The sequence below is a fragment of the Fragaria vesca genome, linkage group LG4 (genome assembly GCF_000184155.1).
Source record: "Fragaria vesca subsp. vesca linkage group LG4, FraVesHawaii_1.0, whole genome shotgun sequence".
Classification (NCBI taxonomy): Eukaryota; Viridiplantae; Streptophyta; class Magnoliopsida; order Rosales; family Rosaceae; genus Fragaria; species Fragaria vesca.
The window spans coordinates 21,355,083-21,371,442 of NC_020494.1; the positions used below are offsets into that span (position 1 = coordinate 21,355,083).

The following is a 16,360-nucleotide window of genomic DNA, read 5'->3' on the forward strand; positions in this document are numbered from 1 at the left end:
TAACTTTTTTTTTTTGTTAAAATGATGTTTTTTCTTTAGTTAGCCAAACATTATTGAATTTAAGATTCCATATAGAAACTGATTTTTTTTCGCTGTTATCATTCTTCTGAGTGGCTGCATAAGAGCAAGATAAGTAACATATGTTATACTGTTATAGCATGTTAACTCCGAATCCACATCAGCATACAAAAACAACATAAAATATTTGGACTGAGAAAACAATTCTTCGCACTACTGCCCTAGTATTGTAACTGGCTAACAAGGAACAAGATGGCTAGTATAAAACTATAAAAGCATAGCAACAGAGTATTTGTATTAATTGGGAGCTGAAATTAAAAGGCAGATCTATATATTTTCATCTATGGGCACCCCTGATGCCGATCTGCAATTCCTCAAAATAGTGAAGCATTCTCGACAACTTAAATAAAATTTTAGTTTGACTATAAGCTAATGCATTTCATGGAATAGTGAACAACATTATATTCCCAAGCGATTTTGGAATGCTAAGTTTGCTTCATGTTCTTAAAACCAGGCAAGGAATATTTTCAATTTCAAAGCAAATGTGCAGAATGAACACAAATCACTTTCTCCATTACAAATCCATATGAAAGTTCTCCATTACAAATCCATAAGAAAGTTCTCCCTGTACTGCATATAACCCCATTGTTTGAAAAGGGATCAGAATCAGCAAACTGAAAATAAACTCAAGTTACTCAACAAACTACTAAACAACGAATTGAAAATGAAATCATTTGTAACTGTAACATCAATTGACTGAATCAATGTATAACTTTATACATTAATATAATTGAACAAGTTTTAGATATGATCATTCCCGGGGTGACTCTCCAAGAGGGGTAATAAATCCTCCAGCAAACGCTCGGGTTGAACCATTTGATTCCAACTATGCAGGTTTTGGCCTGTGATGGGGTCAATGATGAGCACCACAGGCATACGTTCTAACTTGTAGTACGTGCAAACATTCCTGCCTTCATCTGTATCATCATACTCCTGCCAAAAAATAAAATTAGAGGAAATAATTTGAGAAACAGCTTCATTAGCCCATGTGTCTCGATTAAGCAAATGTGAACTGAACTCTTTCAGAGATTGCAAGTTCACTAGGAGCCATTTGTGTTGAATAGAAGCAGCATGTTTGGCCTCTTCAAAGGAACCCTGGAACATTAGCTTCAACGGAGGACAGTATAAGGAAGCAAGATTAGTAGGAGACTTGTCAATGTCATTCGCACTCCGATCAGAACCTGCTTTGTCTGATTTCCATACCTCAAGATGTTCCATCTCCTCCGTACAGGTCCAGAGGACAAGAGTCGGGATCCCGGGGGCTGGAGGTCTAATCTTCTCTATATTATCCGAACCAACTTTAGCAAGGTCCTCAGCATTGGTAGCGGACAAAACTAGTACTTCTTCAACATCAATTAGTTCCCTGATCAAGTCTAAGTTCTCTTGAAGGAACTCTATCTCTCCAAATGGCATTTTGAAATTCAAGGCCTGAGCCCCAAGTTTAACTGCCATCATTTTCTTTCTCTGCAGGAAATCCCGGAATATCATAGAGTTAAGTTTCCTATCTTCAGGTTGATCATCACTGATAGAACGGCTCCTACTTAGTAGTGCCTTTAATATCACATTATCATCCAGCTGATCAGAAAAAGTACTAGAGTCTGAGTCGAAGTTTTCTTGCAGCATCCTCAAGCACTCTGCTTCCCAGCCAACATATTCCTCACGGACATATATCAAGCCTACTAGTCTCCGCTTCTTGTTGTTGGCATTCAACGATGAAGAAGCTGAAAGATGAACAAAAGGTGGGTAAGGCCAATGTCGGATTCTACTAACCTTCTGAGGGTGAATGAGGTCTCTCAAATAATTATTGACACTCCGGAGGATTGGATCATCCGGAGCATCACGAGTAGGCCACCCTGCAGTGACTGCAAACCCTTCCTTGTTCAAAAGCTCCCTCCACACGTATTCGGCATAATGTGGACATATTGGAGCAATTAGCCGTATCTTCACCTCCACGAAACGCCACAACAAATCGCGATTCATGCCCTGATCACCACAACATTCACTGTACCAATTCCTGGCATCATCAAGGTGAGAGGTGCTTAAAATTAGGGCATCTCTGTACATGCAAGCCAGGTAACTCTGCTTCGTCCTGTTCACCGTTATATTGATCTCATTTGCAAACGCCCTGTCTGCAAAACAAGAAGGGGGCCCTGTTCTGAAACAAGGATTTGACTCTTGTGCACCAACAACATGTGTACTAATCCATGATATCTCCCTATTGATCATCAGGTTGGCACTACCTGCTGTATGATACAGTAAACCAGGATCAACAACACTGCCGTCACAAGCATCAGCCAAAGCGAAACGCAAGGCATCAGCGGAATATTCCTCAATTGCTTGTGCAATTGATGTTGGTGATTCTCTAAAGCATTGAGAGGATGGACACATAAGTGGTTCAGCACCAGACTTCAAGATGGCACTGTCCCCTGCTAGTCTATTATAATCTGCACAAAACTCTTTCTTTGAGTGTGATACTAAACGTTCAAGATCCAAACTATCATCCATTTTTATTTCAGGAACTGGAAAATTCCGAAACAACTTCACCCCTGGCTCGGGATCGTCCCCGAAGACACAGTAATTTTCCCACAACTTTTGAGACATGGCCTCGATTTCCTTGATCAACTTGTTATCCATATCCATGCATGTATATGTCATCGTACCAATCGATCTCTTTGTACTTTGAATTTTAATCACTACGTATATCTGCAATTTATATTAGCCGCAACTTCTCCCACATACACGAGGAGTTACAATTGTTATTGGATGAGACTTTTATATTCAATTCCAATAATCACAAGAAACAAAGTCCAATAATCCAAGTATGTTTCCTTGTTTGATTAGGATACTATTGGGCCGACGGGGTTTTCTATGAACATGAGCAAAAGGATCCTTAGCAAAACCAAGTTCGAAAATGTATGTCGGAAAGAGGACCAAACAGATAATAGAACTGACCGGAGAGATGCGCCGCCGTTCAGAGTTGAAGCCAAAGCGATGGACTTGCGTCTTTGCCAATTGACTTCTCTGGATTGTAGGTAAAGATTTAAAATCTAGGATTAGAAACCAACCCTGGATCTTATTGGGAAGACAACCAAGTTTCTGAAACTGGAACTGAAACTGATACTGAATTGAAACTAAAACTGAACTCAAACTGAAACTTCCTCAATCCGAGTCCTTAAATAACCAACACCCCCTTTTCCCAGCAAAGCCAAATTCAAGTCCCTCTGTTAGTAGGGTTTAGGAGGGTCAGGTCGGGTCGGGTTGGTGCTGATCCTATCAAGTAGAACCATCTTGACTTGGTAAAAGATAAAAAACATTGGAAGATTAATTCTTTCTACCACGTGGACGATGAAGCCAACATATTTACAAGCCAAGTGAATCAGTTAGCGTACTTGTAACTCTCTCTCTCTCTCTATCCAAGGCTTCTTCTGTGTGTCTTACCTTCTGGTTCCAAATCTCAAGGACATATCAAGGTGCTTTTTCTTTTGTATCCCAGTTTGTTTCTCAATAATCATTTTAGTTTTGGGAACCTAATGCTTTGTTTGGCTCTTATTTTCTTTTTAGGGTTGAGATCACGCTTTGTTAATCTTAGTTTGTGAATGTTTCCTTGCATGCATTGACTGAATTGAACTATTGAAGTGTGTCTTTTGGAGGAATGTTGATGGTGTGGTTTTGGTTGGTGTTTGAACCTGATCAAAATCTGGATTCACTCTAGAGTAGTTTTTGCTAATTGGGCTGTGGCTGAAGAAATGGGTTCTTTCCATTGATGATGGGCGATTCATAGATTTGTCTTGAAACGATATATATAGCTGATGCCTGATGATCAGATCATTCATGTGATCCTGTTATCGCCAAATCTTAACAAGCATTCATAATGCTACTTGTCATTTTCAATCTTCCAGTGAAGTTTGATTTGTATACTGAATGAAGCATGGTTCTCATTATATATTTTGATTTTTAGAGAATTTTGAAGTTTTAGTCGGAAAATCTTGTGTGGCTAAAATTCAGGAACCATTCAGATTATACTGTGACGAGTGTTGTTGCAATGGTGTGGTTCAATATCCTTGTACTGCGACTCTGCGAGTATCTCAATGTGTTTCCATGAGCAAATGGTTATGAATTGAAGAATGTATTTGGAGAAGTAGACAGAATTGAAGGAATGTGTAGTTTGAAATGATGTGTTTCTTTCAGTAGTATGCCCCCTCTTTTTCTTGCATTGATGTCAATATATTTGGTTTTTTCCTTTTACCATAGTTTTAAGTGTAGAAAAACAATTTGGGCAATCAAAGCTTGTCGAGAAACTTAAGTGACAGAAATTACAGAAATTTAATGAGCCAAAGGATGCTATTGATCTTTGTTCAATTACGAGAAAGTTGGTTTTTGTAGCCTAGCTATTCTCTGAACTGGTGGAATGGCAGTGTAAGTTTATGATTACCTCGCTTCTTGTTCATGCTCTTGGAAGCCAATCAGAAAGCCATTTGGCTGTTTATGTTGAACAAAAAAAATTCATGCTTTATTGGATTTTATATTGTATTTTTGCTCTGCTAGCTAGTGCTCAATGTGTTGAGGTAACTATCTTGAGTTGAATTATGTGTTTGACGTACATAAAAGAGTTTATGTACCTTGGAATAATGTGTCTTTCTCAGTCATATGCAAATTAGATATTATCATCCCTACATTGTCATGCATCTAGATGATTAGGATGTTGTCAATGTAATTCTGTTGCTTAAATACGCTCTTTATTATTAGGTTCATTTAGGGAGTTCATGGCATCAAAGTTACCTCAGTTTCAGACAAAGCTGGTCCAGGCGTCAAACTTATTAGCCAAGAATGGAAATACTTATTACAAGCAGATGATGGAGAAGAACAAAGGCTATATCCAGGAGCCTCCCACCATCGAGAACTGTCAAACAATAGCAAAGCAACTGTTCTATACTCGTCTTGCCAGGTTTTTCATTTGCTTCTTTCCTTTTGAACATTTTATGACTTAAGGCACCACAGTCATCTCGAAAAGAATTCATATGAGTATAAAATCTTTGTTCCAACAAGCCAGTTGTTGATAATACCCTCTTCCTAAAGATCTTGTGTACGAATCATGAAAGCCTAATTTCTTTCTTGTTCTAATTTCCTACAGCTGTGCTATGTGCTTTCCCTTACTAAGATTGCTGTATTTCTGTTAGGTCACATCTTACAGTCTTTCTATATTCACAGTGGGTGTAGTACCAATTCGTAGATCAATAACATTAAGATTCTCACCAAAGTGAGTTGCATTGTGCCCTTCAACTTCTCAAGCTGCTGCAACGTCAAATTTTTTACTTTTATTAGCAACCTTCAAAACCTTTTTTCTGCATATTTTGTTTATACTTGCCCCAGTGTATCTGCAGTGTGGTAATAGTCTTACATAAGATCATAACGTTAAGTCAACAAGGGATTTCCACAGATAACCACTATGCTTCTTGGATTTAATTATAAATAGGTGTTTTCCAACAAGAACTTCGTCAAGGTTCAACTTATGATGTTGAATCATCTACTTAGTTGTAGGTATATGAACTTCTACAATTTAGATGTTGGAGTTTTATACTCTTCGGGGATGGGCGGTTAGAATGAAAACAAATGAGAAAACAACCGTGCTGAGGTTGATACTGATGAATATTGGATAATGTGTAAGTACATCCTTCATGGAAATCCAACCTCATCATTTGAAAATAATAATCAGTGGAGCTGTAGACTAAATATAGGTCATTGCCTTTTGTCGCCTTGATTGTTACATGACATTTAAGCTGAGCAATTTATCAGTGTAAAGGCTTTGTTTTCACCATTTGGCTAACTTGCTTCTCGTATTTTATCTACAGTATTCCTAGTCGTTACGAAGCATTCTGGAAGGAACTGGACGGTCTCAAGGACGTTATAAAAACCTCACGAGATCTGAATGTGGAGAAAGCTGGCATTGTTGCTCTGTTTGGGGTTGAATGCTTTGCTTGGTTCTGGACTGGTGAGGTTGTAGGAAGGGGTGGTACAATCACAGGCTACTATGTTTAAGCAGCACTGCATTAGGACTAAATCTATTAGTTTAGTTGTTGGAGATTACTACATGCATGTGGCCTGAGTCACAATTTTGCTTTCACAATAGAAGTTCAGTTTCTCTGGATATTTTAGTTGAAGCTGGCTAGTCAGCATAAACATTGGATACAAAATAATTGGTACGGTTTTCTTTCTGCTTCTGAATTTATATATCAGCATAGACATGCATGCGGCTGGTCATCACGTCTCGTGTGTTCTGGTTTTTGGCTGTAGCATTTTCGTGCAGTCATTCGGTATAGAATCCAATCGTTAACAGATATATTTGTTTTAATTTCCGATGGATTATAATCTGTTTATTGTTTATGAGGACCCTGAGGAATCGAATCCATATTATGTGAGCGTATACATGTGTAACACTGCAATGCATATATATCATAGTCAAATGATCGTGAAGATTGAAGAATGTCAACTTCACTTTTCTCTGGATTCCCCCTCAAATCCTCAAGGAACAATCTATAAATGCAACTTGGGTAGTATTTTTAGAGAAGAAGAAACACAAACGTGACAATGAATACCATGGTAACTATTTGCAAATTTAAGAAACTGAACTACTATACTGGAATGAGGGAGAACCAATTTGGTGATCGAACAAATTAAACTGAGTAGATGCTTGTGTTGCAAATATTAGTTCAATTGAACAACAAAATATGACGATATGAGTTCAATCACTAAAGGCTCGATTTTTTCATATATGGTGCACGGTACAGTTTAATGACATAACATATTGTTATGCTTAGATGCTGTAAACCTATGCATGTATCAACTACTGTACACTGAGAAACCAAAGGAGGCATGAACAGCTTGTTGCAAGTCCATTTGTCCCACCAAGAAATACTACTAAAGATTTCATTTCAATTGGAATTTGGTTACATACATTTTATTTCATCACTAAAAGACTCGATTGCTGTTTTTATAGGTGGTGTAAGATTGTAAGATTCACATTTCAATAACATACCATGTCATACTAGATAATGTTTCCTATTATGGATCGACTAATGTACTCATGACTAAGCACCAATACACCAAAAGAGGCATGAATCAAGGAAAGAAAGCGCCTCAAAAGGAGCTTGTTGCCACTCCATTTTGTCCCACCAAGGAATGCTACTCACATTTCCTTTCATCATTATTCATCATAATTTTTTGTCTCACGGTATAGTTTTACAACTACAATATCTCTTTCCAATCTTCTTCCAAAATTATCTGTGTAAACTCAACTAACTCAATTAGAAACACATTAACCGTTTAATTAACGCATTGATATACAGGTTGAATTGAAACATATAGAAGAATGGAAACGAAGAAGATGACTAGTGAAGTCCAACTTGGATTGATGGATCGAGCTAATAACGAAGCCGATCGACATTCCACAAAAGATGGTAAAGAATAAAAACAAAGGGCACCATGCAGAGGACCAGGTCAACTGCTCCCCTTACCTCCATGACTTGTCAAATCCCAACAGAAATAAAAACCGAACGAATCACAAAAACAGTGAAGATGATCGATTAGGCGTGACTGAGTGGAATGAGTAGAGAGAGGGCAACAGAGAGAGTTGGTGCGTTTTTGCAGGTGTTGATAGACTGATGGGGTTGGAAGGAGCCGAGGAGGAGGAGGGGGTCAAATTAAGGCCATATAGAAAGAAGGGCACGCCATCTTAGCCGTGTCTGGCTCTGGAAGGACAGAGAGAGGACATGACGATCACTTTCTCTTGTATATGTGAGTGTGTTAAGTTGAAAAATGATGAAAACTGTTTAGGATTGGAAGTTGGAACTAGTCGACCTCTCGTACGTCGATCATCACCGACCACACTAGCAGCTACTCATGCATGGCCCGACTCCTTCTTTCTTTTCTCCACTTGACCCCCAGATATCATGCTCCCAATTGCTAATGCTCGCCCGCTGTATTGATCATACATCGCTGTAAAACCTCGGTTAGGTTACTTGCATCATTACTCTTCTATTTTTCGAGAGAGCTCTTAGACTTATTCCAATATCATGTTTTACAAGTTGTGACCCTTTTTTTTTTTCCTTTTATAATAGAAGATAGAAGAAACAACGAAAGATCTACAACATAATGTAACAAAATAAAAAAGAGATCTACAACATAAAAGTGATAGAACTCCTAAATACTCATTTTCCCAGCTGATACAACAAGAACGATGGGACACATTAAGTGAAAAAAAAACAAGACCCTAGCTAGGTTGAACAAAGTCATGGCCTAAGCCGGCCAATTTGCCTGCTACAAAGTTTTTTTCTCGATGTACATGTAAAAAGACTACAATATGTCATTGAGTAGCTAATTGAAGATTGAAGCGAGAAGGTAAACTTATAAAAAAAAAAAAAAAAGAATCCGAATGAAACAAGATTTTTGTTTTGTTTTTATTTTAGATTAGTCCAATTACACTCAAAATCTCGAACTCTAATATAATCTTGTCATTTAATAACTAAAATACTACCTTACACTTAATGTATTAAAATCTGGCATTTTTATCGTGAAGAAAATAGTGTAGCCTATAGATTGACACACATTTTGCTTAGCCGAGGTTCCTATGTGTATTCCAATATCCTCTATGAGGATAAGTGCAAAGCTCATTGTGTGACTCAGGGGAGGTTTCATATCCCCCTTGGTGTCACACAATTCTATCATTATAAATAGGCATAATTGTCAATATGTTATCCTAACTTTCATCTTTCACATTGGTGTCAATTTGCTACCTTAATTTTCATTTCAGCTAATTTGCTACCTTAGCTTTTATTTCAGCCAATTTGCTACCCTTCCATCAAATTTGCTATTTTAGAGTTTAGGTTTTCAAGATTAACCAATTTACTTATCAAAGTTTCAACCCGACCAACTTTAACCTTTAATTTTCAAAATTAATTCATGTTTGCATGAAGAAATGAACAAATTAAAATAACAAAAATGTAGCAAATTGGCTAATTTTGAAAACATAAGGTAGCAAATTAACATAAATAATAGTTAAGATAGCAAATTGGCTAATTATGAAAATGTAGGGTAACAAATATATGAAATGAAAACTAGGATAGCAAATTAACACCAAGATGAAAGTTATAGTAGCAATTTGGCTAAAAAGCCTTACAAATAATAAGTAGCCACCTCTAAGGTAGTCTGTGTTTCGAACCCTTATTCAAAAAAAAAAAAAATGTTACATGGCACTTATTGTACTGAAATATACTTCATTTTACATGACATCATCTTAGTCTAATTATTTAACATGTTACTTAGGTTATGATTTTTGACATAAAATACAAAGTTGTTTATTTGTTGTCAAGGGAGTGAAATTTACACTTTCGGTTTTACAATCCACGTTTTTTTTAAAATTTTTTTTGTTGTTGAAATTAATAAGTTACTAAACAAAAAATAAGAAGTGTGTGTTACAAAATTGAGAGCTTAAATTCAATCCTCAAAATAAAATGTTGATAACGATCAACTAGCTATAAGACATGTCCCAAAACAAAAGTCTCCAAGACCATGTGTTTTCATCTATCTAATCTCTCAAATAAACTTCTAATTAAAATGCATATGAGAATCTAACAGGCTCTCGAAGTCTCGAAGAAAAACAGTTCGACGAAAACTTGAATGGTAATTTTGGTTGTTCAGCTCAGTCGTCAGTGTTTTGATCATTCACACTCGACTTGGACGGTCCAGATGCTGCCACCGGAAGAAAACGCGGCAACGATTAGGTGATGAAATGGCAATATGCCATTCACTCAGTCACTCATGCTTGCTTTGCTTTATTGGCACGCAAGCTTTAATAGCTAGATGCTTCTATCTACTAAACCTCAAGCTTAAGCTTGGCTTTACTTGGCTTTTTTTTGTTTCATTTTTCTCATGGATTTTCATCTTGGATACTACATACAAAAAAAAAAAAAAAAAAAAAAAAAAAAAAAAAAATAACAGTTTCATAGGTCTGATCTAGATGAAAAAACAAACTCCTCTCTGCTAGATCATCCGTACATAATTTTGTTCCTTAGGCAAACTGTTCTTGTACTAGCACCGTTGAAAACAATACATTATACGCACATTACACATTTTTTTCCTAAAGTTACACTATATTTTAAGGCCTAATCATACCCACTTTTTATTTTATTCATATGTTTAAGGTTTGATGAAACACACTTAATCATGAAGGTTGACTTGTGTCAACTTTTGCTTAAATCTAAACAACTCCAAGTTATTGACCATAACCAGAAGCTTGTGGCTAATCCTTCAGAGGTGCTAGCTACAGAACAAGAGAGTACAGTAGTATTTTATTTGAAGAAAGAATTAGTTTTTGTAATTAAGTAATTAATTTGTGATTAGTGGAAGTAGTGGCTGGGGTACTCTGCAGGGAAGAACCATATAGAAGGGGATGGCCACTGTGTGCTAGAGCAGTGCCTCCTGTCTCTCTTATTTGAGCTCTCGTCACTCTCACGCAGACATACAGATAGATATTATTCATCTCCATAAAATCAGACCCAAATATTCTTGCTTCTTCTACACCTTTCACTCCTTTGATTCCACTCACCACAACCCCATGTGAACAACTTCCAGTTGGGTTTTTGGTTCTGAGTTTTTAGAAACAAGAATTTCCAGAAAAATCCAATCTTTCTGCTCTGTTTTTCTTTGGTTATGTGACCTCTTCACTGTTTGAAGATTGAAACTTTGTAGTTTTGCGTTGTGTTTGCGACTGGTTTCAATGAGAGTTCATATCTGGGTCTGAATAAATATCCCACCCTTTTGTCATCTTTCAATTTTCTTGTTTTCCTCTGTGCCTCTTCAAAGTTTCAAAAGCTCACAGTCAAGGTCTTAAAACAGACCCATCTCAGATCCTAACAAAACTACTCGTTTTCTCCGCCCCAAATGATCCAAACCCCACAACTTCTAGAGTTTGCATCTTTTGGTTATTAGTACCATTCACACTTGATCAAGCAAGTTACTCAAAAAGTGAGGCTTGCTCTTTTACGGTTTCTGCAAATCAAACCCACTTTCACCGAATCAAACAAGCTGTTCTGTCTCGCCCTGTTCAGAAATGCAAGACCCAACAACGTTCCAACCCATCAAGCCTCAATTCCCAGAGCAAGAGCAGCTCAAATGTCCACGCTGTGATTCCTCAAACACCAAGTTCTGCTACTACAACAACTACAACCTCTCGCAGCCTCGCCACTTTTGCAAGAACTGCAAGAGGTACTGGACCAAAGGTGGTTCCCTCAGAAACATTCCAATAGGTGGTGGAAGCAGAAAGAGCACCAAGAGATCTTCTTCGGGTTCGAAACGATCTTCTTCATCGGCTACTAATTCATCATCATCAACACTCTCAAGCTCTGCAGCTGCAGCAGCAGCAGGAGCTCAGAACCAAATGGGTCAGAAAATCGATCAAGAAAATCCGATGGTGGGTATCTCAGGGAGCTTCAGCTCAATGTTAACTTCTAATGATCAATTTGGGTCTCTTATGGAGGGTCTGAATCCAAATGGGCCGGGTTTGAAGCTGATGCAAATGGGTGATTTTGGAGAGAATGTGGTGGATTCATCAGGACATGGTTTGAATTTGGATCCGGGTTTGGAGGTCCAGAGCAATGGGAATCCAGAGAGCTACATGAGTTTGCAAAATGGTGATTGGAATGGGAGCAGTGGCTGGCCTGACCTTGCCATTTACACACCAGGTTCAAGTTTTCAGTAGATATATAATTAGATAAATGCTTTCCATATATTTATATTAGTCTATGATATAATGTTTCACACTTGAGAAACTATGATTGTGAAGAGAAATGGAGTATGAATGACTCTTTAGGCTTAATGCTAAGCAGCTTTAAGCTTTTAATTTTAGCGTTTTATGAGGTTATAGAGAGGGTGAGAAACACCAAAGTCCACAGAGCCTTACCAATATAGTGTTCCATATGTAATGGTTTGTTTTGTTCTCCTTTGTGTGGTTTTTGGTTGTATCTAATATAACTTAAATATGAATGACCTTTTCTTGTTCTCTTTCACCTTTTGAGGCCCCCCTCTTATTGACTGTTCTTCAACTATCATTCTCAATTATATTACGGTTTTTTATCTCAAAATTTAAAGCTTGTGCTTGTTAGAGTGCAAAGGGTGACAGTTAGGCCACAATGTCTCTAACTCTCTATAGTATGATATCTTCTGCTATGATCTTGCAAACCTTCTTTGATCTGGCTATGCATGTGGTGGTGACTGTGTGACAAGTATGCACTGTATGCACTGTTTAGTGTTTGGTATGCATGTTTGGTTTTTTTGTAGATTGTGAGTTGAATATGGGATTTGAGATTGTGTTAATTAAGAGTAGGATATGATTTGATATACCCACTAGTATATATAAATAGATGAAAAACACTGTTTCAGAATCTGTTTATTGTTTATCAAATGTATTATTGAAACAATAAGATTGTGTGAGCAATAATAGAAGAAAATGGAAAGGACAGAGAGTTGATGGAGTGGAGATGAGCAGAAGTGCATAGTTCAAGTTGTATGTTTCAACTTTGTCTTTCTAGGGCTAGACAGAGTTCAACTTCTTTCTTACTGGGATATCATTTCTTATTCTTAGTTCTCTGCTTTGGGTCTCATTCTTCACCACTTGCCAAGGATCACCTTGATTATTCTAAACTTTTTTCTTGTTGTCCATATCTTCCACAATCAAATATAACATACATGTTTTTGTGCTTTCTCAATTACATTGGAAGAGATCAAACTCTTGACGCATTTGAAGCTTGAGTAGGTATTTGCATCCCTCTTTCAACCTCTTATAAATGCTCTGGATCAAAGTGAGAATTCAAGGACCCGATAGACGAATTCAAATCTGATTTGGCAAGGTTAGTTCAATGCAATTGAATTGGTAGTTGATGGATGAATCCAAATCGTTTAAGAAGTTGAATCATCTAGCAGTCTCTCTCACATATGACCCTACACAACGTTGGTAGGTGATAGTCTAAATGGATAACCATTTCCTCATAATACTGAGAACTAGACTCACTTTGTTTCATTTTGCATTTTGTGGTCCTATCTGGATTTATTCAATTTTGATCTTGTAATAGAGTTATATCCCATTACTTTTCTTATGATTGGAGATATATGACTAGAACGACGATACAGAAAAAAAAAAAAAAAAAAAAAAACGAGTTCTACAGGTATTGGTAATGGTGGGTTCGTTCGTTCGTTTCGTCGGAAAAACATAGGTTTTTCTGATAAGAGATTCGTTGTAAAATGATCGAATTGTATGTAACGATTCTCTTTCCTTCTTATATGATGAAGAATGAATGGTCGATTGATGTAAGACTGTATTTGTTTACCAATTCATCTTTGCACACAAAAACGACTATCATCGCTGCCGGCTATAACTAGCATAGGCGCTATGCTAACTTTGATGGCAAGAAATGATGTAGTTTGTTTTGGTCCACATCCTTAAATGAAGATGACATTAGATGTGCGCTCCAAGCTAGCCTCCAATATAATTGTGAATCAGTTTTGGGGGTCCTTGACTTTGAGTTTGGCTTCTACCATCATGTCAAATTGCCAACCAAGGTGGAAGAGAAAGGAGACCAACACTTCTCTTCCCTTGCCATACTCTCATTTAATGTTTTCCAATATCAACTCCAAGGAGAACATACACATATGGTGACCAGACAGGTGTGTTGGCGTTGTGACTAGTCCATCACTCCATTTTGTAATTGAGGAAAATAACATTGAGATTTATTATCAATTCTATGAAATTTTAAAATTAATGAAATTGGCGGAGCTTTAAAATTAAGTTTGTTTAAAATAGCCAACTTCTAGATTTGTTTTGTCTGGCTTGCTAGGATGGAGCGTTGGTGGTAGAGATCTTGAATCTATGGAGGACCGCCGGCGTTGGAGGCAGGGTTGTTGATGTTATGGTGGGCCCAGGTTGCGGGCTTTCACTCTCTGATCTGGGTTGGTTGATGGGCTGCTCAATCCCCTCAATAATTCCTAACCCAATGCCGGTTTCAATAATTCCTATATATATTTTTTTTGAATAGGGGCTAAAACGGCCGCCCTCATGTATTAATCATTAACGAAACCGCAGAATACAAGGGAGGAACATAAAAAGACTATTATTTAAACTTCAACACGATGACTTCCCATACCCGTTCATCATTCTAAAGTTGGCCATTTTTTTTTGAATAGGGGCTAAAACGGTCTCCCTCATGTCTTAACCATTAACGAAACCACAAAATACAAGGGAGGGACATAAAGCCTATACCTTGTATTGCATAAACATCCCGAAATAATATCAGGAGTTAACAATCCTATACATCATAACAAACACCATTTAGCAAGGAGTGCATCATTGGCTACTCCATTTGCTTTACAATTTCGGCAACATACCGAAAAAACAATACTCATGCAAAACCATAAGTTATTATGTCTAACAGCTTTCCTAGCATGTGGCCACTGGAAGATTGTACTACTGACACTAAGTCTCATCCTGTCACTAAGAGGCTACAACCATTTGACAAAGCAAGGAGCTCGCCGCCCACCTATAACAGACATGGTATGCAAGATATGTCTAACAGCTTTCCTAGCATGTTGCCACTAGAAGATTGTACCAGTGACACTAAGTCTTATCATGCCACTAGGAGGCTGCAACCATTTGACAAAGTAAGGAACTCGCCGCCCACCTAGACCATACATGGTATGCAAGATACGCAAACCGGGACAAAGCCCACACCTCCAAACCGGCATTGGGTTAGGAATTATTGAAAACAGAAAATAAACACCAGCTAAAATACCGGCATAACTGGAAAAAAAAAAAAAAAAAAAAAACTAAGCCCAAATGTATGGGGAATTGGGAGCCTTATATATATATATATATATATATATATATATATATATATATATATATATGCTTTTAANAAAAAGAAATTAGAAAACGAAAATATATAAGGAAAATAATAAAGAATGTAATCAATTATTATTGAATTGGAAAGTCTAGAGAGAATAAATATAATATTTCTTTTTGTATAATTATTGTCATTAATAGTCATTGTGTATGAGGATATATATGTCATTTAATAATTCATAATAGAGTGAGTTAGTGAGCAAATTTGGAAGTCCCAATACACTTTATGGGAAATCATCGTGTTGAAGTTTAAATAAAAGTCTATATGTAGCACACCTCTAAAATGCACCGATCGCGAGTTGATTATTTCTGTAATAAAATAGTAAATATATTTTTATCTTACAAAATAACGTGACAGAAAACATTGGGTCTAACTTGATGAGAAAAAAACATGAAGAAGAAGATGAGAGTATATTTACTATTTTATCGTTTGTGTTCCCAACTTCTTCTTCATGTTCTTTTCTCATCAAGTTAGACCCAATTTTGGGTTTTGTGATACATGTTCTGCCGGGAATGGGTCAATAGAGAAGTTCTACTCTGTTTACTTGCTTCAGTTTCATAGATACGTAAGTAACCAAGTCCACTGTTTTTCTGTTAGTCCTGACGCATTTGATCAGTGAACCACTGAGCCAAAATTCTTGACACTGATCAGTGATCATGGTGGGTTTTCAGCTGATGTAATTAGGGTTCGGGTTACCCTAAATATGGTGACTATGTGTCCCTTAGCCATGTAAGATTGTGTGTCCTCTCTCCATATATCCTTGTAACACCACCTCAACTCCCATTTAAGCCTAGGTTTGTGATGCTACACCAATTAGAGGACTGTATTGCTATGACTACGTCGGCGGCAACTCTAAGCGGGAACCTTCCCGGCGAAGACTGAGATCGAGGAGGAGGGGAGATCAGGTGGTCCAGAAAGTTCGCCATGCATTTAGTGGCGTAGCTAGAAATCGTAATTAGAAGGGTCATAATCCAAACAACAATGGTAATGGTTATACTAATTAAATAAAAGTTTGTAATCCTTAATTTAGAATGAAATAATTTGTAAAAGTTTTTAAACTATGCAAAGGATGCATACTTTAGTTGAATTGATGTATTAAGTCTTGTATCTTACTCTTATGCATGCATTCAAGTCTAGCTTGAACTTGTTGGTTGTATAGGAGAGAACATTTTTTCAGTTACTTTATATAGGAGAGAACATTGAGAAGGAAAGATTTCAATGAGAAGGAAAAGACAATAAAAAACTATATATAGAACTATGGAAGGTTTCAGGCATAAATAAAATATAATAAATACATAAAATAATTGTGGACTCATGCTCCTACACTTATGGCTAAA

General features: G+C 37.1%; 1 protein-coding gene across 1 annotated transcript; it reads left to right on the forward strand.

Moving 5' to 3' along the window:
* The first annotated feature begins 10,583 nt into the window (after positions 1–10,583).
* LOC101300903 (dof zinc finger protein DOF1.7-like) lies at positions 10,584–12,136 on the forward strand. Its single transcript, XM_004297563.1, has one exon. It carries the CDS (start codon positions 11,183–11,185, stop codon positions 11,828–11,830), a length of 648 nt encoding a protein of 215 aa, XP_004297611.1. The 5' UTR covers positions 10,584–11,182; the 3' UTR covers positions 11,831–12,136.
* The last annotated feature ends 4,224 nt before the right edge of the window (positions 12,137–16,360 follow it).

What these genes read in the sequence shown, in the direction of transcription:
- LOC101300903 (XM_004297563.1), top strand. Translation starts at nt 11,183, where the DNA reads ATGCAAGACCCAACAACGTTCCAACCCATCAAGCCTCAATTCCCAGAG.